Here is a 23,035-nt window from a genome sequence, read left to right as displayed (position 1 = left end):
GGCAAGCTGCTTAATCCCCCATGTGGTGACATGGTAAGGCATGGATTAGAACCAGCCGTTCATGCCACATACCATCAGCTCTACTGCTGCTCTCCATCTCACTGCCCTCACAGACGCAGCCTATATAACCATATATAACAGCACACACATGCATTCAGCCTATAAATAGGCCTAAAACTTTGCATGCGCGTTCCTGCTCCAATGCATGGCTACTTAGATGATTGTGAAGCGAGAGGACACAAAACAAGTTTATTGGCCGGTACAAATATGTTTTCCCCTTCCGAAAATGATTTTGATGTTCAAGATGCAGTCTAAGTAGCTCACTTCATGTATAAAACATAATACGGAATCTGTGCCATGGCGGATGGCACTAAATATTCACATAAAGGGTATTGCCGGTGGTCCCTTTAAGGACAGGTCACCACAACGAGCCAGATGCCATGCCGCAGCCTCCTCTCCCTGCTGCTCGTAGGGTTCCTGGTCCTGCTGTTCGTGTCGGACACAGAAGGCTGATGGACCATCTGTCATAGGCCAGTCCACTTTCCCTCCCTCTCTCGCTGTGTGAATGCTATTTTCCAGTCCTGTGTTCATAGTCACTGGGTTGGTGGCAGAATAGTGGGAGGGTGTTTTGTCAGATCTGTTGCCTATTTGGGGACAAGGAATTACAGTCGTATGAAAAGGTTTGGGCACCCCTCGAGGCTGAATAATAATTTACTCTGTCGTCACAGAAAATGATCACAGTGGCATGCCATTCATTTTCTAATAAAACTGAGTACTGGGGTATTGTCCAGACAAAGATTTTTAGTGTAGCAATATTAAGTTGAATATGAAATTAAATCAGATGTGAAAAATAGGCTATGCAAAAATGTGGGCACCCTTGTCATTCTGTTGCTTTGAATACCTGTAACTACTTAGCACTGATTAATTGGAACACACAATTGGTTTGGTGAGCTCATTAAGACTTGAACTTCATAGACAAGTGCATCCAATCATGAGAAAAGGTATTTAAGGTGGCCAATTGCAAGTTGTTCTCTTTGACTCTCCTCTGTGGAGTGGCAACATGGGGGCCTCAAAACAACTCTCAAATGACCTGAAAACAAAGATTGAACCAGAATGTTGAACAGAGGAAGGCTACAAAAAGCTATCGCAGAGATTTAAGCTGTCAGTGCCCACTGTGAGGAGCATAGTGAGGAAATGGAAGACCACAGGCACAGTTCTTGTTAAGGCCAGAAGTAGCAGGCCAAGTAAAATGTCGGGGGGGGCAAAGGCGAGGGATGGTGAGAACTGTCAAAAACAGCCCACAGACCACCTCCAAAGACCTACAACATCATCTCGCTGCAGATGGTGTCACTGTGCATCGTTCAAAAATTCAGCGCACTTTGCACAAGGAGAAGCTGTATGGGAGAGTGATGTGGAAGAAGCCTTTTCTGCACACACGTCACAAACAGAGTCGCTTGAGGTATGCAAACGCACATTTGGACAAGCCAGCTTCATTTTGGAATAAGGTGCTGTGGACTGATGAAACAAAGATTGAGTTACTTGGTCATAACAAGGGATGTTATGCATGGCGGCAAAAGAACACAGCGTTCCAAGAAAAACACTTGCTACCCACAGTAAAATTTGGTTAAAGTTGAGGGTCGCATGGATTCCACTCAATATTCCACTCAATAACAGCAGATTATTGGGAATAATGTTGAAGAATCAGTCAAAGTTACACCGGGGCTGGATATTTCAACAAAACACCCAAAACACTGCTCAAAATCTACCCGGGCATTTATGCAGAGGAACAAGTACAATGATCTGGAATGGCCATCCCAGTCCCCAGACCTGAATATCATTGAGAATCTGTGGGATGATTTGAAGTGGGCTGTCGATGCTCGGCAACCATCAAACCTAACTGGAGATGTTTTGTAAGGAGGAATAGTCCAAAATACCTTCAGTCAGAATCCAGACACTCATTAGAGGCTATGGGAAGCGTCTAGAGGCTGTTATTTTAGCAAAAGTAGGCTCTACTAAATATTGATGTGATTTTTCTATTGGGGTGCCCAAATTTATGCACCCATCTAATTTTTTTTGATGCATATTGCACATTTTCTGTTAATCCAATAAACCTCATTTCACTACTGAAATATTAGTATCCATCAGTTATTTGATAGATCAAAATGAAATTGCTGATCCAAACACCCAATTATTTATAAATGGAAATCATGGAAATTGTCAGGGGTGCCCAAACTTTTTCATACGACTGTACATCATTGCTATAAACCAATCTATGCTTTAGGGAGGGTCTGCACAAATTTGGACACAAAAGTATGCATTTGCTGTAATGTTGTATACCCAGTTATGACCCTACTTTATATCCTGAAGAGAGCACATCATTTAATTGCCACCTGCACATGAACTGCCTTACACAAGATTGATTTGAACACCTTTGATTAATAGCTTTATGACAGTGAGCACAGGCCATAAATCCTAAAGAACCATTTATGGTGAGACTTCTTAGGCCCAGTCGACACCAGTCGTTTCAAGGAACTACTTATCAGAGAAGTTCTACTTTTCCTTGAACCTTGATCCCCATTATTCTCTTCAGATCAGAACTTTCCATGAGGCTGACGAGATAAGATTAATTGACGAGTGAGCTGAGAGCTTTGCCAACCCCGTCCTGAGGGAGAGGTGTTGATACAGAACACACACAGGCCTAAATCTTCTGGTGATGTATAGCCACAGGAGAGCCTAGCAGAGTAAGCCTGAATGATGGAAACTCCCTTAAGTAGTCTATGTGATCTATTGCCAGGCTGAACGAGACAAGAAATAGGTGACAAAGGTGTGACAGACCCGTCAGATGAGTCTGCTACTGTTGTGGTGAAGTTAAACTGGAGCGGTGGCAAAATAAGTCATTGATAAAGTGATGTAGCCTAGCTACCCACCAGATCGCTGCTTCCTTCCTGATCACACACCACTGCTGTGCTCTACAGCTGAGCACCCCATGCAAATTCAGATCTCACAACAGCATTTAAAATCACTTCTTCCAACAGTCTTGTTGAATGCATTTGACTACCATGACCACGATTTGACTAATGCTATTTTAGTTGTATTGTCATGGTCGTAAATCAAATCAAATTTATTTATATAGCCCTTCGTACATCAGCTGATATCTCAGTGCTGTACAGAAACCAGTAAATGTGTGTCAAATGTCCATGAGCTACAATAGGGTTACAAAAACCAACATTTTGATGAACATGTGTGGACATCACATTATTACGTCGTCAGGACAAAATTGTGACATGGGCGTGAGTGAGACTTGAAACGCGTTAACAAAACCATCACCAGGTACAATGCAGATGCCATTAAAGTTCAATCTGGACCAGCTACTTTGTTCACAGCTTCATTGCTAGTTTAGCTACACGTAGTTGCCCCAACATCGGCATCTCACAGCGCCACGACAGCGCATCGTTAACGTTAAATTATAGTTAGTGGGTAAGTTTAGACAGCAATTTGCTAGGGTCTGTGGCTGCGCCCATGAACACAATATCCTTTAAAATATGATATAACTAACGTTGCCGTTACTTGCTGATAAGATTTTATTTAAAAAAACGACTCGTCTGACTAGCGAACAAGACTAGTCAGGTAACAGTTACTTGCATTGGCATGCATATTATATCTATTCTAACTAGACGTTTGTTCCACGGTTCAAATGCTTGATAGATACAAAGCCATAATAAAAAGTGCTTTTTATTGCTCGCTTAAAGCTACAGCCATCGTCACACAATGCCAGGTTTCTAGCTTGCTGGCTAGCTAGTTAGCATTGCAAACAAAACACAAACCTCGCATCTGCCTGGAGCAGAATACAATAATAAAATACCAACATCCCATTTACGTTCGCCCTCACCTTTTTCAATCTTGGGGCCTCTGCCACCGTACCGTCGCGATTTACGAAAGCTTCTCCACCGTTTTGTTGGGGATCTGTCCGTTTCATCGCGGACGCCTGCGGCATCTTAGTGTTCGGGGTGAGAAAACCAGGACTCGTGTCCCCGGTTTTTACCATCGGCTCCATCGTTGGGGTAGTAGCCGAAGTAGCTTTTGGTTCGTTTTCAACCATCCCTTTGTCATCTGCCTTTGGTGTCAGAGGCGATTCGGGTGTTAATTCGTCTTTTAATTCGACCTCGGCCATTTTCGCTGCCAAAACCTGGACTGACATCGCTGCTATTTCACGAAGTCCTTTTCCCAACACATAACAAGGCGACGGATTGTGAGCGGCGGAGTACTGATTAAAAGCAAGGCATTGTGGTCTTCGTCGTTTTCAAGAGTCTCAAACATTTAGTGGAAATATTAAAATGATCAATGCCAGACAAGCACTATTAATGATACTATCAAAATAAAAAATAAAAGAAATAGACTAGCTACATAAAATGACTTTAACCCGGAGCCTTATCAAATAATTTGACAGAAAACACTACAGAACTACATCTCCCAGTAAGTATTACATTTTCAAATGCATTATGGTAGATTACGTTTGTATTTAACGGGAACTATACAGTGCAGTACTTAAACAGTTACTTATGTGAGGGATAACATTTTACATTTGATTCAAGTCTTGTATCCAAACCACATTGACGACATCTGGGGGGGGGGGGGGGGGGGGACAGTATAATCATTCATAAAGACATTTGAAGATGTCTCACGTGTAGTCCTCTAAGCAAGAATACAAAGTAAACGCACCAGTGACAAAATGTTATTATTTTGAATGTATTTAACCTTTATTTGAACTATTTACAATGATGCTGTATTCTGATATGAACGCAATGCAAATGTTTGTAAATTGAAGCCTTTCAAGTTCTGCATCGCATTGCACAATGCCATTGAAAAATATTAATATTTAATTAGTGGAAAACTTGGAAATGGTTGCTTACATCCTTTCATTTGACAACCCCCTCTGCACATCTGCATATGGCCATATTGCTAATTTAATGTGTGGCTTATAATTATTTAACTTTAATTTATTTTGTGAATATTTTCTTAACTGCATTATTGGTTAATGCTTACAAGCACGCGTTTCACGGTTACGTGTTACAACGGTAACACCTGATGTGTTCGGCACATGACATATCTTTACTGATTTGATTTGACATTTCATGAGGTCAATCTAGAGAAAATGGGTTCTGGGAGCAAATAAATACTGCCACCATGGGGTGGGTTCTGGTAATGTGGAGCTCTTGCACCTAAATCTAGTCACATTGATAAGAGTAAGGACTAAAGAGTAACTAATAAAAATATATGGAAACATAAAAATGTTTTCAACCACAGACAGATGAACTCAATCAATTATGTTTATTTCCATGTCTCAATTGAAAACCACATCAGTATAAACAATTCAAATTTGATTGAATGAGGGGGGTTGGAGTGCATTGGAGTTGCCCCATGAGCCCATACAAGTCCATGCAGCCTGTTACCATCTTTGAATTAGCTTCTATTTTTATTTTTTTATCAAAATAAATGACATTCTCACAACCTATCATAAAAAGACACCTCTTTGACCACTATACATCATAATTCTCCAAGTAAAGTCTTTGGTAATAAAAATAACAGCAATTTACTTGGAACCTTCCATAATATTGAAATTCTAAAAGGCATACCATGTGCATGGCTTTGTATCTATCAAGCATTTGAACCGTGGAACAAACGTTGTTAACGTTGTTAAAATAGATATAATATGCATGCCAATGCAAGTAACTGCAGCCCTGGTAAACAAAGCCATGCATTCGTACGCAGGTAACTTTCTTCCACTCCAAACCCTGTCATTCAACAAAAAAGGAAGAACTCAAGCATCCTAGCTGCAATATTCAAGCTCTCTCAAACAATTCATACAAAAAGAAAAACTCACTGACATACATTCAAGCCAGGAGGGTTCAACCCAATGGTATACTATTTACAAGGACACTATCCTGATACATTCACAGAATATTTCAAATAAAGCAAGTAAATTGTGGATGTCTCGGGTTAAAATACAGTACTGTTGTTTTTGATGCAACATAATATCAAACTAAGTCATGGTCTTTGTAATAATTTGATTTTAAAATGTCACAAATGACAATAGCTACTTTCAAGTGAAAAATGTGGTCTGCTGTTTCTCAGAAAAATGACTCAACAAATGTACAATAAAATGTTACTCTCATAAGTGCTTCCTTATGAACCTAGATCTGAGGACAGTTATGGTAACTAACATCTACAGAATATTGTTGTTATCAGAAGCTACGATGTATTGTTTCACAAACAAACCTTGAGGTGACAAAATATTTGAGGAAGTATCTGCCCTCTAACATCCTCTGTGACACTGCTGTGAAATGCTCAAGAAGGGAGAGATTGCATCAGTCCCCAAATATCCACAGGATGTTCACGCCTGAAAGGCCCAGATTTACTCTCCTGTAAAAAGACAGACAAGTATAACTTATGTGCAATTAAAACACAAATGTTTTACATAGAGATTGATTGCCAATGTGGTCTTGACAAGTTTACTTTATTAAAGTGGCATATTATCACAAAGAGCTGATTACAGTGCCCATCTGGAGTCAGTGATGGCACCCTGGCCTGGGAAGTTTAAATGCAGATTTTTATTTTATTTCACTTGGCAAGTCAGTTAAGATCAAATTATTATTTACAATTACGGCCTAGGAACAGTTGGTTAACTGCCTTGTTCAGGGGCAGAACGACAGATTTCTACCGTGTCAGCTCGGGGATTCGATCTAGCAACCTTTCGGTTACTGGTCCAACACTCATCACTAGGCTACCTGCCACCCCATGTTAGTTATACAGTGGAATAATTGGGAGTACTCACCCCAGCATCCCAGACTCCTTGGTTTTGATGACGAAGAGGAACATGAGAACTGTGTGGAACAGGTTGTTCCTTCCCTGGGAGCACAATCAGATGGGACTTGAATGAATGGAGCACATGTGGTTTTTGACAGATACATCTCACTCACTTGAGGCATGTCCAAAAAGGCCATCGGAACAAAAGAGGCAGAGATTTGGTTCTTACCTTGGGCAGGCTGTAGACATGGCCCTGGTAGATAAGTTGGTAGTGCGGGGGATTGGTGCTACTTTGGTGAACGCAGAAGAGGTTTTCATTCGTCACGTCTACTTAAGAAACAAGAACAGGGTATCAGTAAAGAAATTGAGAAGAACGATGTCCATTCTGTGTGTGTTGTGCCGCTTGGCCTTACCAGGTTTGTCTGGCGTCTGTGTGAAGTGCTGCGAGGTGAAGGTCTTTCCGTCGGGGTACTTGGGGTGAGGCGGGAGTCGGGAGTCCAGGTATGTGCACAGCACATGCATGAGGATCTAATGGAGAGAAAACACATCACGTATTTGAAATTCAACCATGTAGTAGATGACAACTTTTTTTTGGTCGAGACTAGGGGTGATGCATGAGACTCACAGCACAGTCTGAAGGAAGGTCTGTGTCCCACTTCCTGGCTTTGAGATCCCCGCCCCTGTTCCAGCGGAAAGAACTCATGCAGCCACTATGGGCCAGCTCTGACAAGGGGAAACAAACAGTGTCAATAATGATATGTCAATCTCTGCTTTCATCAAGTTCTGACCTTGGACTCAAATCTCTCTAGAATCTTAGCTGCTTTGGCTCTAATGTATTGGACCCTCAGTTGTGGACACATATAGTATATGACAGGAATATAGCACAGTCAATAAGCAAGGAGTCAAAACGTAACCTCTCATAGGCCTACCTTTGATCCTCTCCACTAGATACTCTTGATTAGGGGTGATGTCCAGGTACTGCACAATAGCAGGCATGGTGGGGATGACTGAAGCCTTCAAAACAGCAGCCTGTTTTAGACTGGCTATACTGGCTTCTGTTGAATAGGGCGACAGACTGGGTAAGTATAACTGGGTCGGCGTAAACTACATTTCCCATTTTGCCCCATTGCATATGGGCAGTAAATACCTCCAATCTGGAGCTCAGAGCAGCCCATTCTCCTTAGCTGGCCATTTACTGAGTCCATCTCCTTCACAAGTGGCACTAGAATGGTGTCATTTATCCACTGAAAGAAAGAGAAACTACACGCGTATCAACCACTTTTTCACACTAAATTTCAGATTTTACCAGAGCTTCAATGTTACTTCTAAGCTTGTTATATAGTCTTACATTTCTGAGCTTGGCCGTCCAGCTGTCTATGCTGTCCACCACGAGACGACTGGTTGTGATTCTGGCCCAAACCTGCAGATCAAAAAGAACGGTTACAGGAGAATGTGTATTCATGCTTGGAAATCCAATAATAATCTGGTATAATAAAGAATAGTTATTTTATTGATGAATCGATTGATCGATCCCTCGAACCTCCTCTGCAGCCTGTTTGGAGCCCAGGTCTGTCTCGTCCTTGCTGGCTGAGGGGGCCTGGGAACGGCAGGCCGGCTGGTACTGGAACTTCCTCAGGCTCTGGGCGTAATCCCCCACCGAGCGGCTATAGTTCCAGAATGTCGGGCTGTGGGAGGGCGACACAGACTCTGGGCTCCCTGAGAAACAGTCAAAGGATGCATACAGTATATTACAATAATGCTCTTCACAGTTGAGACAAAAGCTCAGTTGGAGTTCATTATAATTTGTTATCCTTTATTTAACCAAGAAAGTCACATTGGGATTGACAGCTCTTCATCAAGAGAGCCATGGCCAGATTTTTTTTTTTTTTTATCTAGAAGAGTTTCACTAGTAGTACTGCATAGTGAAAATGGTAATAAGGCCAGGCCTAAGCTACATCGTCAGACTCTTACCTAACTGACTGCGGTGGCTCTTCTCCTCTTCGGTGCGGAGGAACCTGTCCAGGGTCTTCAGGGACTCCATGTAGTCCTCCTTGCCCCCGGGGGAGTTGAACACGGAGGGAGAGGTACGATAGCGTGCCCTCAGGCTGGTGCCATCCACTGGGCCAATGCTGCTGGGGTAGGATGAGGGGGGGCTGAAGTTCAACTGAAATCAACAGAAAGCTGTTACAAATGGGAAAGCATTATCTCCCTGACTTCATGCCAGTAGATTTCAGACATGACAAGGAAAACCAAAAAGTGATAGCCACAACACAGGAAACGTGAAAGGATAATGGTAGCTAAATAGTGTCTTGGTTACAGTACCAGATTAATTGACAGACACCCAACACAAATGCATCAGATTGATAGCTAGATAATAAAGAGCATTGCGAGTCTGACAGACCTTCCCAAAGGCCAGGGAGGGGGAGAAGTGTCCCCCGCTGCCCGGGGTGGACGGGCTGCTCAATAGGGGGCTGTATCCGGGAACACAGCTGGGGGAGAACTTGGGGCTGGTGCTGGCCGGCCTGGAGGGACTGAAGCTGAGCACACTCTGACCCTGGAGGGGTGACGACTGAGCCGGGGCTTGAGCCTCCTGCTTTTCTTGCTTCAGCGGGGGTGATGCCTGGATACCTGAGTAGAGATGAAGACCAACATAGTATTCATTGATTTGGGCAGTTTAAAAAGACAAACGTACAAGAGGGATAGACTACATTTGGGGTTCATAGAATATACATCAAAACATGTACAACGCCGTCACCTTAACCACTCTGCAGCCAATGACTCACTTGAGTTTCTGAGGCCAAGAAGACGGTGCTGTTCAGGGGTAACAGCAATGGTAGAGGGGGCCATGGTGTACTTGAAGTACTTCCAGAAGTCAAACAGGGCATTAAGGCTGAAGACTGAGGCGAAGGCCAGCTCTGTGGGAAAGGAAAAGGAAGGAGAGATAATATGAATGACAAGTTATTGCTCATCTGTAACCAGTGTGCATCAGTTCCACACCTGGGCATTCCCTCCCAAAACAATGTTTAACTTCTTTCCACAGCAACCAGAGCACTCACCTATGTACCAAATAGGCCAGTAAGAGATGCTGAAGTACAGGCTCAGCAGTTTCCCTGACCTGAGAGGACAATGTACATATTACTGTGAGAGGCATTGGCACCACTTGCTTCCAGTTAGGCATCTGCAACAGGCTACTAATCATGCGAGTCAGTCGTTGACAAGAAAACACAACCTACATCTCTGTGTAGATCATGCCAGCTAGCGACACATTGAGGACTGCCCAGGCGAGGACCACCTGGCGTGCCTGCTCCTCCCTCCTCATCCTCATCGTCCTGTCGATGAGAGTAGACATGCCCTCCTGTTTCATCGGAGACATGTCCACATAGCGTTATCACACTGTTGGCTGCTTAATTCAGACAGAAGGGTTAACTAGTTTCTAAATAAACCAGTGTGTCTGACACTCGACATTCCGACCCCACCTTTACACTTTCTTGCACTGAGCGGCAATGGGGTCGGAACGCAATCATGGTTAGTTTCATTAAGACACCGTGGCGCCGGCAAAAGATATGGGTCGGAAAACTTACCACAATGCAGGGATAGGATATGCCACTGTTCACCAAATTGGACCTTTATCCACACTGCTCCACCGAAAAGATTTAAATACTATTTTCGTCCTCAGGCTAGTTGGCAGTAGCCATTATGGAATGGCACATGTTGACCAATAAAAGGAGCTAATTGCCTGACACTACAATTCCAAAATGGCTTCGATCGATTGCTGCTGCTAGCTGGCATGAAGCCAATAAAACGAGCAGTGGTTCAATCTTCTCAATGTATCATTGTGGGTAATAGTCAAATTTGGAGTACAGTGTCACTGGCATATCCCATCCCTTCATCGAGGTACGTTTTCCGACCAATATCTCACGCCGGCTCCAAGGTGTCTTAATGTAACCATGAATGCTTTCCGACCCCAGTGCAGCTCAGTGTAAACAAGCATAACGTTAGGGTCAGTATCTTCTGGCAACCAGTTGGCTGGCTGGCTGGCTAGCATAGCATGCGAACGTCAGCAATTAGTTAGCTAATAAAAACACTGAATCACTGGCAAAGTATGACTTTTGTTTTTACCAACTTGTTTAACTTATTTTTACTTAGTCATTCATACCACCAATAAGTGTAATTGAATAGAGTAAATACAGCTAAATATAAGTACATTTCATACATACCCCGTTAGCTCCAACGGCGCTGCACAAATTTTGTATTTCAACCGGAAGTGTAATGTCCTAGAGCAGTCTAACTACTTCCGTTCTGTACACCCGCCCCTTTTCAAAACATGCCACTGATGTGGATCGAGTAATACCTTGTTACAAATGAGATGTGGAATGTAATTTTTTGTACATTATCACAATCGATAAGGAATTCTGACGTTTTACATCATTCATATATTTGTACATACATACATACAAAAAGATGTGGCCGACACATCACAATACCTCTTCAACATTCAACCAGCAGCAGAGCCAGCATCTAGCTAGCCGTCAGCATCCAGAGAGACTCAAACTCAGTATCTATTCCATAAAGAGATGACCACTATTAAAAAAAAACTATTGTGTGTTAAAAGGCCATGGCTTTTGAGTTAAAACATAACTTTTTCTAGGATGATTATTGCCTGGCTACCCAGCCACATCGCTCCGGCCAAATGGCACACCAGCTAACGTTTGTTCTCTATGATGAGTTTGAATTTGCTTTCCTCCCCCGACTCTTTAAGAATGCAAACACATTCTGATTGGTCCCAGTGACCAATGGGTTGGGCCAAAGCCAGCCTACATGAATCACTTCTCGTCGGCACAAACGACTTCTAGGATGGCAGTTTCATACTGATGTATGGAGCGATGATAGAGCAGCGGGAAAACAATTGATGATTAGCTGTTAGGCAAGGGAAATGTACCTGATGAAATAAAACATGAAGCCTAAGCACATACAATAGCTCTACATTAAAATCTGGTTTATACTTGTTTGATTGTGCCCAATGTTAAACTGATATTTGAAAATAAACCTGAACCTGACACAACAAATGAGATTTTGGCAAAACAAACTAAACAGTTAAAAATAAGGAAATAAATTAGCATTTCTAGTAATGGCACATTGAGGTCACAGTCAATTGTGTGGGGACAAAGGTTTCTCAGAATCATATCCCTCTAACCCACAGTCTTCTCTGCTATCTGGATCTATCAGTCTCTCGACTTCCTCTCCTTCCTCTTCATCATCATCTTCTTCTTCATCATCATCATCCTCTTCCTCCCCCTCCTCTTCCTGGGCCCCTCGGTCAGTCTTGGGGCCTTTGCAGATCTTGAGGTGTCTGGTGAGGTGGTATTTGGTGAGGAAGCCCTTCTCACACTTCTCACAGATGTAGTCCCGGCGACCCTCATGGGAGTTCATGTGCTTCTTCAGGTGGTTGGTCCTCAAGAAATGTTTGTCACACTTGGGGCAGTGGATCTGACGCTCTCTGTGCATTGGGAATGATGATGGGAGAGGGGTGGAGAAAAGAGTACAGAGGGAGAGAAGGGGAAATGGTGATAAAAACAGAGGAAAATAGACTGATGGAAATCCAGACACTTCATAAAATGTGTTTACCAATATGTCTTATGTCCAGGAGTTTTCCCTGGCCATGTGACCCGGGCAGAAACTTTGGGCCCTGGTTACAGGCTATTGACTGGAACCAATACTTTTCCCATACCACTCATTGTCAATAGCTTGCTTAAGTTTAAACTTACTGTGTATGTGTGAACATGTGCTGCTTGAGGTCCTGCTTCCTGATGAACATCCTGTCACACAGGTCACACTTGAAGTTCTTGGCCCCCGTGTGAATCACCATATGAGACGCCATGTGGGCCTTCTGAGTGAACGACTTCTCACACACATTACACCTGTAGTTCTTCTGACCTGTGGGAGCACCTGAGGTTAGAGTGAGTAAAACCTATATGAGAAGCATACAATGCCTTGCGAAAGTATTCGGCCCCCTTGAACTTTGCGACCTTTTGCCACATTTCAGGCTTCAAACATAAAGATATAAAACTGTATTTTTTTGTGAAGAATCAACAACAAGTGGGACACAATCATGAAGTGGAACGACATTTATTGGATATTTCAAACTTTTTTAACAAATCAAAAACTGAAAAATTGGGCGTGCAAAATTATTCAGCCCCTTTACTTTCAGTGCAGCAAACTCTCTCCAGAAGTTCAGTGAGGATCTCTGAATGATCTAATGTTGACCTAAATGACTAATGATGATAAATACAATCCACCTGTGTGTAATCAAGTCTCCGTATAAATGCACCTGCACTGTGATAGTCTGGCAAAAGGTCGCAAAGTTCAAGGGGGCCGAATACTTTCGCAAGGCACTGTATGTAGACCATATAATCACCTTATACAGTACCAGTAAAGTTGGGACACACCTACTCATTCAAGGGTTTTTCTTTGTTTTTACTATTTTCTACATTGTAGAATAGTGAAGACATCAAAACTATGAAATAGCACATATGGAATCGTGTAGTAACCAAAAAAAGTGTTAAAACAAATCTAAATGTATTTTAGATTTGAGATTCTTAAAAGCAGCCACAAAGTAGCCACGCTTTGCCTTGATGACAGCTTTGCACACTCTTGGCATTCTCTCAACTAGATTTCATTTTTACTTCACCTTTATTTAACCAGGTAGGCAGTTGAGTACAAGTTCCCATTTACAACTGCGACCTGGCCAAGATAAAGCAAAGCAGTGCGACACAAACAACAACACAGAGTCACACATAGAATAAACAAACATACAGTCAATAACACAATAGAAAAGTCTATAAACAGTGTGTGCAAATGAGGTAAGATAAGGGAGGTAAGGCAATAAATAGGCCATAGTGGCAAAATAATTGCAATTTAGCAATTAAACACTGGAGTGATAGACGTGCAGCAGATTAATATCCAGGTAGAGATACTGGGGTGCAAAGGAGCAAAAAATAAATAACAGTATGGGGATGAGGTAGTTGGATGGGCTATTTACAGATGGGCTATGTACAGGTGCAGTGATCTGTGACCTGCTCTGACAGCTGGTGCTTAAAGTTAGAGAGAGAGAAATGAGTCTCCGGGCTTCAGTGATTTTTGCAATTTTTTCCAGTCATTGGCAGCAGAGAACTGGAGGGAATGGCGGTCAAAGGAGGAATTGGCTTTGGGGATGACCAGTGAAATATACCTGCTGGAGCGCGTGCTACAGGTGGGTGCTGCTATGGTGACCAGTGAGCTGAGATAAGGCAGGGCTTTACCTAGCAAAGACTTACAGATGACCTGGATGGCCAGTGGGTTTGGCGACGAATATGAAGCGAGGGTCAGCCAACGAGAGCATACAGGCCACAGTGGTGGGTAGTATATGGGGCTTTGGTGACAAAATGGATGGCACTGTGATAGACTGCATCCAATTTTCTGAGTAGAGTGTGGGAGGCTATTTTGTAAATGACATCGCCGAAGTCAAGGATCGGCAGGATAATCAGTTTTACGAGGGTATGTTTGGCAGCATGAGTGAAGGAGGCTGTTGCGAAATAGGAAGCCGATTCTTGATTTCATTTTGAACTTGAGATGCTTAATATGAGTCTGGAAGGCGAGTTTACAATCTAACCAGACACCTAGGTATTTGTAGAGAATTGAACCCTGTGGCACCCCCATAGAGACTGCCAGAGTTCCAGACAACAGGCTCTCCGATTTGACACACTGAACTCTTTCGGAGAAGTAGTTGGTGAACCAGGCGAGGAAGTAATTTGAGAAACCAAGGCGGTTGAGTCTGCCGATAAGAATGTGGTGATTGACAGAGTCTAAAACCTTGGCCAGGCCGATGAATACAGCTGCATAGTATTGTCTCTTATCGATGGCGGTTATGATATCGTTTAGGACCTTGAGCGTGGCTGAGGTGCACCCATGACCAGCTTGGAAACCAGATTGCATAGCGGAGAAGGTACAGTGGGATTCAAAATGGTTGGTGATCTGTTTGTTAACTTGGCTTTCGAAGACCTTAGAAAGGCAGGGTAGGATAGATATCGGTCTGTAACAGTTTGGGTCTAGAGTGGTTCCCCTTTTGAAGAGGGGGATGACCGCGGCAGCTTTCCAATCTTTGGGGATCTCAGACGATACGAAAGAGGTGGAACAGGCTAGTAATAGGGGTTGTAACAATTGCAGCGGATAATTTTAGAAAGAGAGGGTCCAGATTGTCTAGCCCGGCTGATTTGTAGGGGTCCAGATTTAGCAGCTTTTCAGAACATCGGCTATGTGGATTTGGGGGAAGCTTGGGCAAATTGCTGTGGGGGATGCAGGTCTGTTGACCTGGGTAGGGGTAGCCAGGTGGAAAGCATGGCCAGCCGTAGATTCATGAGGTAGTCCCCTGGAATGCATTTCGATTAACAGGTGTGCATTGTTAAAAATGTATTTGTGAAATTTCTTTCCTTCTTTATGCCTTTGAGCCAATCAATTGTGTTGTGACAAGGTAAGGGTGGTATACAGAAGATAGCCATATTTGGTAAAAGGCCAAGTCCATATTATGGCAAGAACAGCTCAAATAAGCAAAGAAAAACGACATTCCACCATTACTTTAAGACACGAAGGTCAGTCAATGCCGAAAATTTCAAAAAGTTTCTTCAAGTGTAGTCGCAAAAACCATCAAGCGCTATGTTGAAACTGGCTCTCATGCGGACTGCCACAGGAAAGGAAGACCCAGGGTTACCTCTCCTTCAGAGGATAAGGTCCTTAGAGTTACCAGCCTCATAAATTGCAGCTCAAATAAATGCTTCACAAAGTTAATGTAACAGACACATCTCAACAACTGTTTAGAGGAGACTGAGTGAATCAGGCATTCATGGTCGAATTTCTGAAAAGTTTATTAAAAGGACACTGATAAGAAGAGACTTGCTTGGGTCAAGAAACAAGAGCAATGAACATTAAACCGGTGGAATTCTGTCCTTTGGTCTGATGAGTCCAAATTTGAGATTTTTGGTTCCAACCGCCATGTCTTTGTGAGACGCAGAGTAGGTGAACAGATGAGCTCAGCATGTGTGGTTCCCACCGTGAAGCATGAAGGAGGTGGTGTAATGGTGTGGGGGTGCTTTGCTGGTGACACTGTGTGATTTATTTAGAATTCAAGGCACACTTAACCAGCATGGCTACCACAGCATTCTGTAGCGATTACGCCATCCCATCTGGTTTGCGCTTAGTGGGACTATCACTATCATTTTTCAACAGGACAATTACCCAACACACCTCCAGTCTGTGTAAGGGCTATTTGACCAAGGAGAGTGATGGTGCAGCATCAGATAACCTAGCCTCCACCATCACCCGACCTCAACCCAATTGAGATGGTTTGGGATGTGTTGGATCTCAGAGTGAAGGAAAAGCAGCCAACAAGTACTCAGCATATGTGGGAACTCCTTCAAGACTGTTGGAAATGCATTCCAGGTGAAGCTGGTTGAGAGAATGCCAAGAGTGTACAAAGCTGTCATCAAGGCAAAGGCTGGCTACTTTGAAGAATCGAAAATCGAAAATATATTTTGATTTGTTTAACACTTCTTTGGTTACTACATAATTCCATATATGTTATTTCATAGTTTTGATGTGTTCACCATTATTCTACAATGTAGAAAATAGTTCAAGTAAAGAAAAACACTTGAATGAGTAGGTGTCCAAACTTTTGACTGGTATTGTATACAGTAGAACCATGTGTTTTAAAACGCCTTCAATAATATCGTAACTCATCTAAAAACACCCGAGACTGACACAGAAAATGCTAAGCTGCTATGTTGAGAGATCCCATGTCAATGTGTATGTGTGTATGTGTGCACGTGTGAGTGTAGGCCACGCCACCCATCCCCTACCTGTGTGTATCTTGAGGTGCATCCTCAGGTTGCTCGGATCACTGAAGGCCTTGCTGCAGTATTCACACTTGTGCGGCTTCATCCCCACGTGTCCCATGAAGTGCACGTTGAGCTTAGTGGACGTGGTGAATGCCCGCGAGCACATACTGCACTTGTACTTCCTCTCAAGCGAGTGTCTGTGTGTGTTGGAGCCAGAGTTGTTAGTGTTATGAGAGAGGCTGCTGTTGTGGGAGTGGCAGGCCCAGGGGGATGAGGAGGAGATGGAGGTACCGCTGGGCAGCTTGCCCTCCTGGTGGTGGTCCTGGCTGGGGCTGTGGGAATGGCCATGGTTGTTGTGGCTGCTCAGGTGGGACTTGAGCTCGGCGAAGGACTGGCACTCTTTGCCGCACTGGCACACCTGGCCCTCTGGGACCTGGGGGACCCCCATCTGCCTGCAGTAGTCCCTGGTGTAGTAGAAGAGCAGCTCCTGGTCTGGGAGGATCTCTGTGGACGTGCAGAAGAACAGCTTCCCGTTGTCGGGGTAGGCCACCAGGTTCTGCTCCTCTCTGGTCCTGCTCACAGAGACACCACATATCTGAGTGGCAGCCATTTTGGATCAAAAATAATAACACTGAGCCAAATCCATGAGATTGCTTCACTAAGTGATAATTACCTTGCCTTGCGGACAAACATCATCCAGTTGCATTCATTCTCATCTGTGGTGACGATACAGAACTCCAGCACGTTGTTGTGGAACATCTGAAACAACACCGCCATCTACTGGTCAGAATGGTGCCTCCCTTCATCCAAATAATTGACATAGCATTTCATTGACTCACATGCAATTCTACGATAAGGTCATCTGAAATCTAAATGAGGAGATATGGATGTTGTAAGCCACTGACCTTCCATATCTGAGGGGTGTCCTTGTCTGGCCAGTCTTGCAGGTCTACGTTGCTACAGTGCTGACCCACCATGGGTCCAAAGCAGGTCCTGGGAGGTATTATGTCCCGAGCAAACACTCCTTAGAGACACACACACACACCCATATAGAGATATTAATGATGGGCAAACAAGCTGTAAGTTGTTTTTGAATGGGCAATTCCACAGTAACGGAATAGAGTAACGCTGAGACTCAGATGTTTCACTTAAAATGTGTGGCAAACACAGTAGAGTACATTACAGTACAGTCGAGCTCAGAGTAGAGTAGAGCACAGTACAGTAGAGTTCAATACAGAGTTCAGTAAAGTATAGTAAAGTTCAGTACTCAAATCTAGTGTTCACTGAACTATACTTTCCTGTACTGTAAACTACTGAACTATACATTCCTGTACACTACTGAACTATACTTTCCTGTACTGTACTCTACTGAACTATACATTCCTGTACACTACTGAACTATACATTCCTGTACACTACTGAACTATACATTCCTGTACACTACTGAACTATACATTCCTGTACACTACTGAACTATACATTCCTGTACACTACTGAACTATACTTTCCTGTACTGTACTCTACTGAACTATACTTTCCTCTACTGTACACTACTGAACTATACATTCCTGTACACTACTGAACTATACTTTCCTGTACACTACTGAACTATACATTCCTGTACACTACTGAACTATACTTTCCTGTACTGTACACTACTGAACTATACATTCCTGTACACTACTGAACTATACATTCCTGTACTGTACACTACTGAACTATACATTCCTGTACTGTACACTACTGAACTATACTTTCCTGTACCGTACTCTACTGAACTATACTTTCCTGTACTGTAAACTACTGAACTATACATTCCTGTACTGTACACTACTGAACTATACATTCCTGTACTGTAAACTACTGAACTATACTTTCCTGTACTGTAAACTACTGAACTATACATTCCTGTACTGTACACTACTGAACAATACTTTCCTGTACTGTAAACTACTGAACTATACATTCCTGTACTGTACTCTACTGAACTATACATTCCTGTACTGTACTCTACTGAACTATACATTCCTGTACTGTAAACTACTGAACTATACATTCCTGTACTGTACTCTACTGAACTATACATTCCTGTACTGTACTCTACTGAACTATACATTCCTGTACTGTACTCTACTGAACTATACATTCCTGTACTGTACACTACTGAACTATACATTCCTGTACTGTACTCTACTGAACTATACATTCCTGTACTGTACACTACTGAACTATACATTCCTGTACACCACTGTTTTAATCAATGAATCATTCCTAAACAAAATATCAGTAAAAACACTAACTAATTGATATGTCTACCTTTTTCATGGGCATCCCTCCTCATTGGGGAGAGAAATGAGAACATATCGCAAAAGAGACGGGTTTTTGGAAACGTAATTTCAAGCCACAAAATGTTTTTTAAACATACAGAAGGCAGGGAAAAGTCTCCAAAACCAAATATAAGTGTTGACATTAGTTGGCAGGGGTCTTCATCATTATTGTGTTTTTATCTATTTCTAATACCTATTAAGACTTTTTCCTGGTAGAGGTTTTCTAAGACCTACTTTCCCTCTGTTTGACCAGAAATCAAAGCCTTTGCTTATTCAACCATTTTAGGAGGGAACATGGTTGAAAAATGTATATATGCATTCATGTAAAATATATATATTGACTCTTGGCTTTCATTTGACACACAATTTTAAATGCTTCTATGAACTTCACGTTGGTGCTTATGGGTCCTTTCACATGGAAATGTGCAAATCAATATACACTGAGCGTACAAAACATTAAGAACACCTGCTCTTTCCATGACATCAACTGGCCAGGTGACTCAAGGTGAAAGCTATGATCCCTTATTGACACCACTTGTTAAATCCACTTCAACCAGTGTAGATGAAGAGGGTGAGACAGGTTAACGAAGGAGTTTAAAAGCCTTGAGACAATTGAGACATGGAGTGTGTATGTGTGCCATTCAGAGGGCGAATAGGCAATATAAAAGATGTCTGCCTTTGAACAGGGTATGGTAGTCGGTGCCAGGCGCACCAGTTTGTGTCTACAACGGCAACGCTACTGGGTTTTTCACGCTCAATAATTTAACGTATGAAGAATGGTCCACCACAGAAAAGGACATCAAGCCAACTTGAAACAACTGTGGGAAGCGTTGGAGTCAACAAGGGCCAGCATCCCTGAGGAACACCTGACACCTTGTAGAGTCCATGCCCCGATGAATTGAGGCTGTTCTAATCACTCGATATTAGGAAGGTGTTCTCAATGATTTGTACACTCAGTGAATAAGCAATCAAATTGAAAGGACACATGAAAACAGATGGAGTTAGAAACAGGACATTAGAAGCGAACTTGCATCTTCCACAGCGGTTTCCATACCAAAAGGCTCATCAGCTACAGAGATGCGGAGGCAGAGCGGGCGAGGAAGGGAGAGACGGGCTCTGCTCTGGATGGGCGTGTCAGGGATAAAGGTGACTGGGCCGTGCTCTGGGCAGTCGGAGGGATACGAGCGCTCACACAACGTACACCCTGTTCACAAACGCAACATAACAATTTAAGAAAGATATACAGATCAGAAGTTCAAAGACTTCCAATGGATGACAAGAACAGAACAGTAAGCTGGAAGAGTTTTATACATTACCAAGCTAAAATGTTCCTTACAGACCAAAAATGAGCCACCGTGCCCAGTAATAACTCAGCGCAAGTAAACACAAAACGTCTGCCATTCTTCCCTCTTACTCACAGATGGTGAAGGCAGTGACCATATTCTCCTTGTTGGAGGTGGAGTCCTCCAGCTGCAGGGTGGAGTTGACCAGCAACAGGCTGTTCTCTGGCCCCATGGACACCTCTGCCGTGATGGGGGACACGTTCACTGGCTCTAGGCCCATACCCGAATGACCATGGAGGGACACAGGCTCCAGCTGGGACTGGGTGAGCACCACACTCACCACCCCAGAGTTCAGCTCCCCTGAGCTGTGTAAAGACTCCCCCAGACCGCCTCCCCCTGAGTTCCCCACCCGGCCCCCTAGGTGCTCTGGCTCCATCCCCACAGGAAGCTCCAGGCCAGGCCCGTGCAGGGGCATCACGCCCCCAGAGGACTCAACTCTTCCCAGGCCCTCGTGGTTCTGGCCCCTCCCTCCCAGCTGCTGTTGGTTCTCAGCCCCCACCACCCCCTCCATGTTGGCCAGGTCCTCTCCCATCCTGTCTGGGGACATGGGGCTGCTGACCCGGGACTCCATGTTCAGCCCTGTGGAGTCCAGCTGCACCTCGTGGCCCCCACCCTGGTGGAGGTCTCCCTGGCCACTGACCTGACGGGAGTCCAGGGACACCAGGCCCTGTTCCAGAGGGCCTCCAGGGCCACTGTAAGGGTCCAGCCCTGAGGGGTTCTGGCTGGACACAGAGAGAGTCCCGTCCATGTTCAGACTGCTGGGGTGAATGTACTGAGGGGGAGGCCGGTCTGCCAGGTAAGACAGAATACCTTGATAGAGAGAAAGAGAAATCATATCCAATCCATGTACATATAGACTAGCAAACGTGTCATGGTGTAATGCCATGAATCCTTAAGATATCCATGAGAGATACAATGGAGATAACAGACCGTGGTGAAGAGAAGTGCTCAGCCCTACCTGGCAGTATGTGTCTGAAGTAGCTACTCTCCAGGTGTGGGTAGGGGGGGGGAGGTAATGAGTAGTTCCTCTCTGGAAGGCCACACATGACCCCTCGGTCACCAAGAGGACCCATTGGCAGCATGAGCGACAGAGCAGAGGGCAGAGACCCAAGAGAGGGCCCCAGGCTGGGTATAGCCACAGACATGCCTGAAGTAAAGGGGGACAAAACTAATGTATCGACCATTGTATCAACAACTATAATTACCATAAATATGTAAACAAATTAATATAATGTAGTTTCACCAGATAAGTGAATGTGTTTTACCTGGTGTAGTGATGGGGTTGTGTGTTGGGGAGGTGGGTAGACCCAGATGACTGGCACTCACAGCGGGCACACTTAACTGGTCCATCCCAACAGAGCTGAGGTTCATGTCATTCATTCTGGAGAGGAATCAACAAAAGTCTAAGGTGTTAGAAAACGCTGTGTAATATCCCATTTGAGGCTGACAAAAGAAAAACATTAAAATGTGTGTGGAAAGTCTATCAAAGTGGTTGGATACCTGACTTCGGCAGTGTGTGCTCATCCAAGATAGTGTGAAATGTGTGCATTCTGCTGGCTGGAGAGGATAGACACAGATACCAATCATCAATTTGCTTCATGTCACATTCACCAAAACATGTAGCAAAATATGACAATGCATAAGTTAGCTAGCTAATAACAAGATATCTCTTTCATAGAGCATGTTCCAGTCCCAAATCAGAGCCACTGCCCTGAGACCCTATCAACAAAGTAAGCAATATGGAACTTTTTGGGGGGCCTGACCAATTTCACATACAGTAGCTGCAAAATGGAACTTTTTGGGCGACCAGACCAAATTCACATAGACATGTGACTTATAGATCTGTCACTCATTGAAAGCGAGTCAAACAGCAGAAAGTACAATATTTCTGATTTAATTCATATATATTTCACAGCGATTTACATGGGGAGATTATTCTCTACACGATCCATTGTTTGTTTTGTCACAAACTTAAATTAGGCCAACTATTAGGTAAAGGCGGAACGATTCCCGCATATTGCACCTTTTCGCTACACATGAATACCATTGGTAATGTAGTTAGCTGGCTATCTAGCTAGCATGCTAAGAATAGCGTTAACGAGAATCAAGAGAAACTAACAATTTGACCTAAAAAAAAACGTTACGATCCCCATTTGAGCGTATAGCTGACGTTGACGATTCAAAGACAATGCTGCGATGTTGTATATTCATGCAATATATAAAAATGGAGCATACAGTAAGTTAAAATTGTATGAAAACAAAAGCTAAAATACCAAAAGGCTTCCTCTTCGGGTCCATGACAGCGTGACACACTGAGCATGCGCATTGCAGGCAGCTGCGCTGCAGGATGAACATCTGATCTGAGGTCATTTGCCAAAGCCTCTGTTTATTTTATTTTATCACGGACCCAAACAAAAAGGTTTTTAGGCTGCACAGGTCCACTTTGTAAATGTAACTTAAATTAAATTACTTGGATGCTTATTCGATATGCAAATTAGACTTGGCTTTTGTTTGACAGTTATATCTCCCATTGGCCCCACTATCCTTTTGCTGTCAAAAGTAAATCCCCAATTATTTTTCAGTAATACATGTCTACTCATATACATAGCACACTGTAGTTTTGTCTTGAGAGAAAGGGTTACATATGTATTTCTCCCCGCCCAGTTTAAGATCACACCCACCTGGCATGATAACC

General features: G+C 43.5%; 3 protein-coding genes across 7 annotated transcripts in view; all 3 read right to left on the bottom strand.

Moving 5' to 3' along the window:
* Window positions 1-4,271, bottom strand: part of LOC109879108 (putative adenosylhomocysteinase 3) — a 48,375-nt gene extending 44,104 nt beyond the window's left edge. Inside the window, exon 1 of one of the 2 annotated variants that reach the window (XM_031798081.1) lies at window positions 3,890-4,271. In XM_031798081.1, the coding sequence (XP_031653941.1) occupies window positions 3,890-4,198 (309 nt within the window). In that variant the 5' untranslated portion in view covers window positions 4,199-4,271. The remainder of the gene's footprint in view (window positions 1-3,889) is intronic. The other variant, XM_031798080.1, reaches the window with a different exon arrangement.
* Window positions 4,272-5,309: 1,038 nt separating this feature from the next.
* Window positions 5,310-17,076, bottom strand: LOC109879102 (transmembrane protein 209). 4 transcript variants are annotated; one of them, XM_031798078.1, is made up of 16 exons: window positions 16,692-17,076; window positions 12,570-12,738; window positions 10,038-12,301; window positions 9,861-9,919; window positions 9,588-9,719; window positions 9,206-9,432; window positions 8,776-8,968; window positions 8,345-8,520; window positions 8,153-8,224; window positions 7,952-8,048; window positions 7,734-7,859; window positions 7,430-7,527; window positions 7,218-7,332; window positions 7,034-7,131; window positions 6,833-6,906; window positions 5,310-6,420 (listed from the first exon to the last, which is right to left on the bottom strand). In XM_031798078.1, the coding sequence occupies exons 3-16, from the start codon at window positions 10,175-10,177 to the stop codon at window positions 6,366-6,368; spliced, it is 1,662 nt and encodes a 553-aa protein (XP_031653938.1). In that variant the 5' UTR covers window positions 10,178-12,301; window positions 12,570-12,738; window positions 16,692-17,076; the 3' UTR covers window positions 5,310-6,365. The 4 variants fall into 4 exon arrangements, with proteins under 4 accessions (XP_031653938.1, XP_031653939.1, XP_020326878.1 ...); XM_031798079.1 differs by lacking the exons at window positions 12,570-12,738; window positions 16,692-17,076 and having other exon boundaries at window positions 10,038-10,159; window positions 11,022-11,155; window positions 11,289-11,894; XM_020471289.2 differs by lacking the exons at window positions 12,570-12,738; window positions 16,692-17,076 and having other exon boundaries at window positions 7,034-7,134; window positions 10,038-10,159; window positions 11,022-11,900.
* LOC109879101 (PR domain zinc finger protein 4-like) lies at window positions 11,172-22,708 on the bottom strand. Its single transcript, XM_020471287.2, has 11 exons — window positions 22,614-22,708; window positions 21,841-21,897; window positions 21,606-21,721; window positions 21,299-21,487; window positions 20,416-21,150; window positions 20,052-20,201; window positions 17,576-17,694; window positions 17,344-17,429; window positions 16,692-17,242; window positions 12,570-12,738; window positions 11,172-12,301 (listed from the first exon to the last, which is right to left on the bottom strand). Exons 3-11 carry the CDS (start codon window positions 21,718-21,720, stop codon window positions 11,953-11,955), a joined length of 2,463 nt encoding a protein of 820 aa, XP_020326876.1. The 5' UTR covers window position 21,721; window positions 21,841-21,897; window positions 22,614-22,708; the 3' UTR covers window positions 11,172-11,952.
* Between the last annotated feature and the right edge of the window lie 327 nt (window positions 22,709-23,035).

The sequence above is a fragment of the Oncorhynchus kisutch genome, linkage group LG19, assembly GCF_002021735.2.
Source record: "Oncorhynchus kisutch isolate 150728-3 linkage group LG19, Okis_V2, whole genome shotgun sequence".
In the NCBI taxonomy this organism is placed as follows: Eukaryota; Metazoa; Chordata; class Actinopteri; order Salmoniformes; family Salmonidae; genus Oncorhynchus; species Oncorhynchus kisutch.
This window is presented reverse-complemented; position numbering and strand designations above follow the sequence as displayed.

Bases quoted from the DNA above. Each gene is read 5' to 3' on its own strand.
- LOC109879101 (XM_020471287.2), bottom strand. From the start codon at position 21,720: ATGAATGACATGAACCTCAGCTCTGTTGGGATGGACCAGTTAAGTGTG. The intron at 20,202-20,415 runs GTGAGTAAGAGG...GTTTGTGAACAG, and splicing joins GGTCACTGCCTTCACCATCT to GGTGTACGTTGTGTGAGCGC. The intron at 17,695-20,051 runs GTATGGAAACCG...TGTGTCTCTAAG, and splicing joins TGTAGCTGATGAGCCTTTTG to GAGTGTTTGCTCGGGACATA.
- LOC109879102 (XM_031798078.1), bottom strand. From the start codon at position 10,177: ATGTCTCCGATGAAACAGGAGGGCATGTCTACTCTCATCGACAGGACG. The intron at 8,969-9,205 runs GTCTGTCAGACT...TGTTGATTTCAG, and splicing joins CCTCCCTGGCCTTTGGGAAG to TTGAACTTCAGCCCCCCCTC. The intron at 6,907-7,033 runs GTAAGAACCAAA...TTGTGCTCCCAG, and splicing joins ATGTCTACAGCCTGCCCAAG to GGAAGGAACAACCTGTTCCA.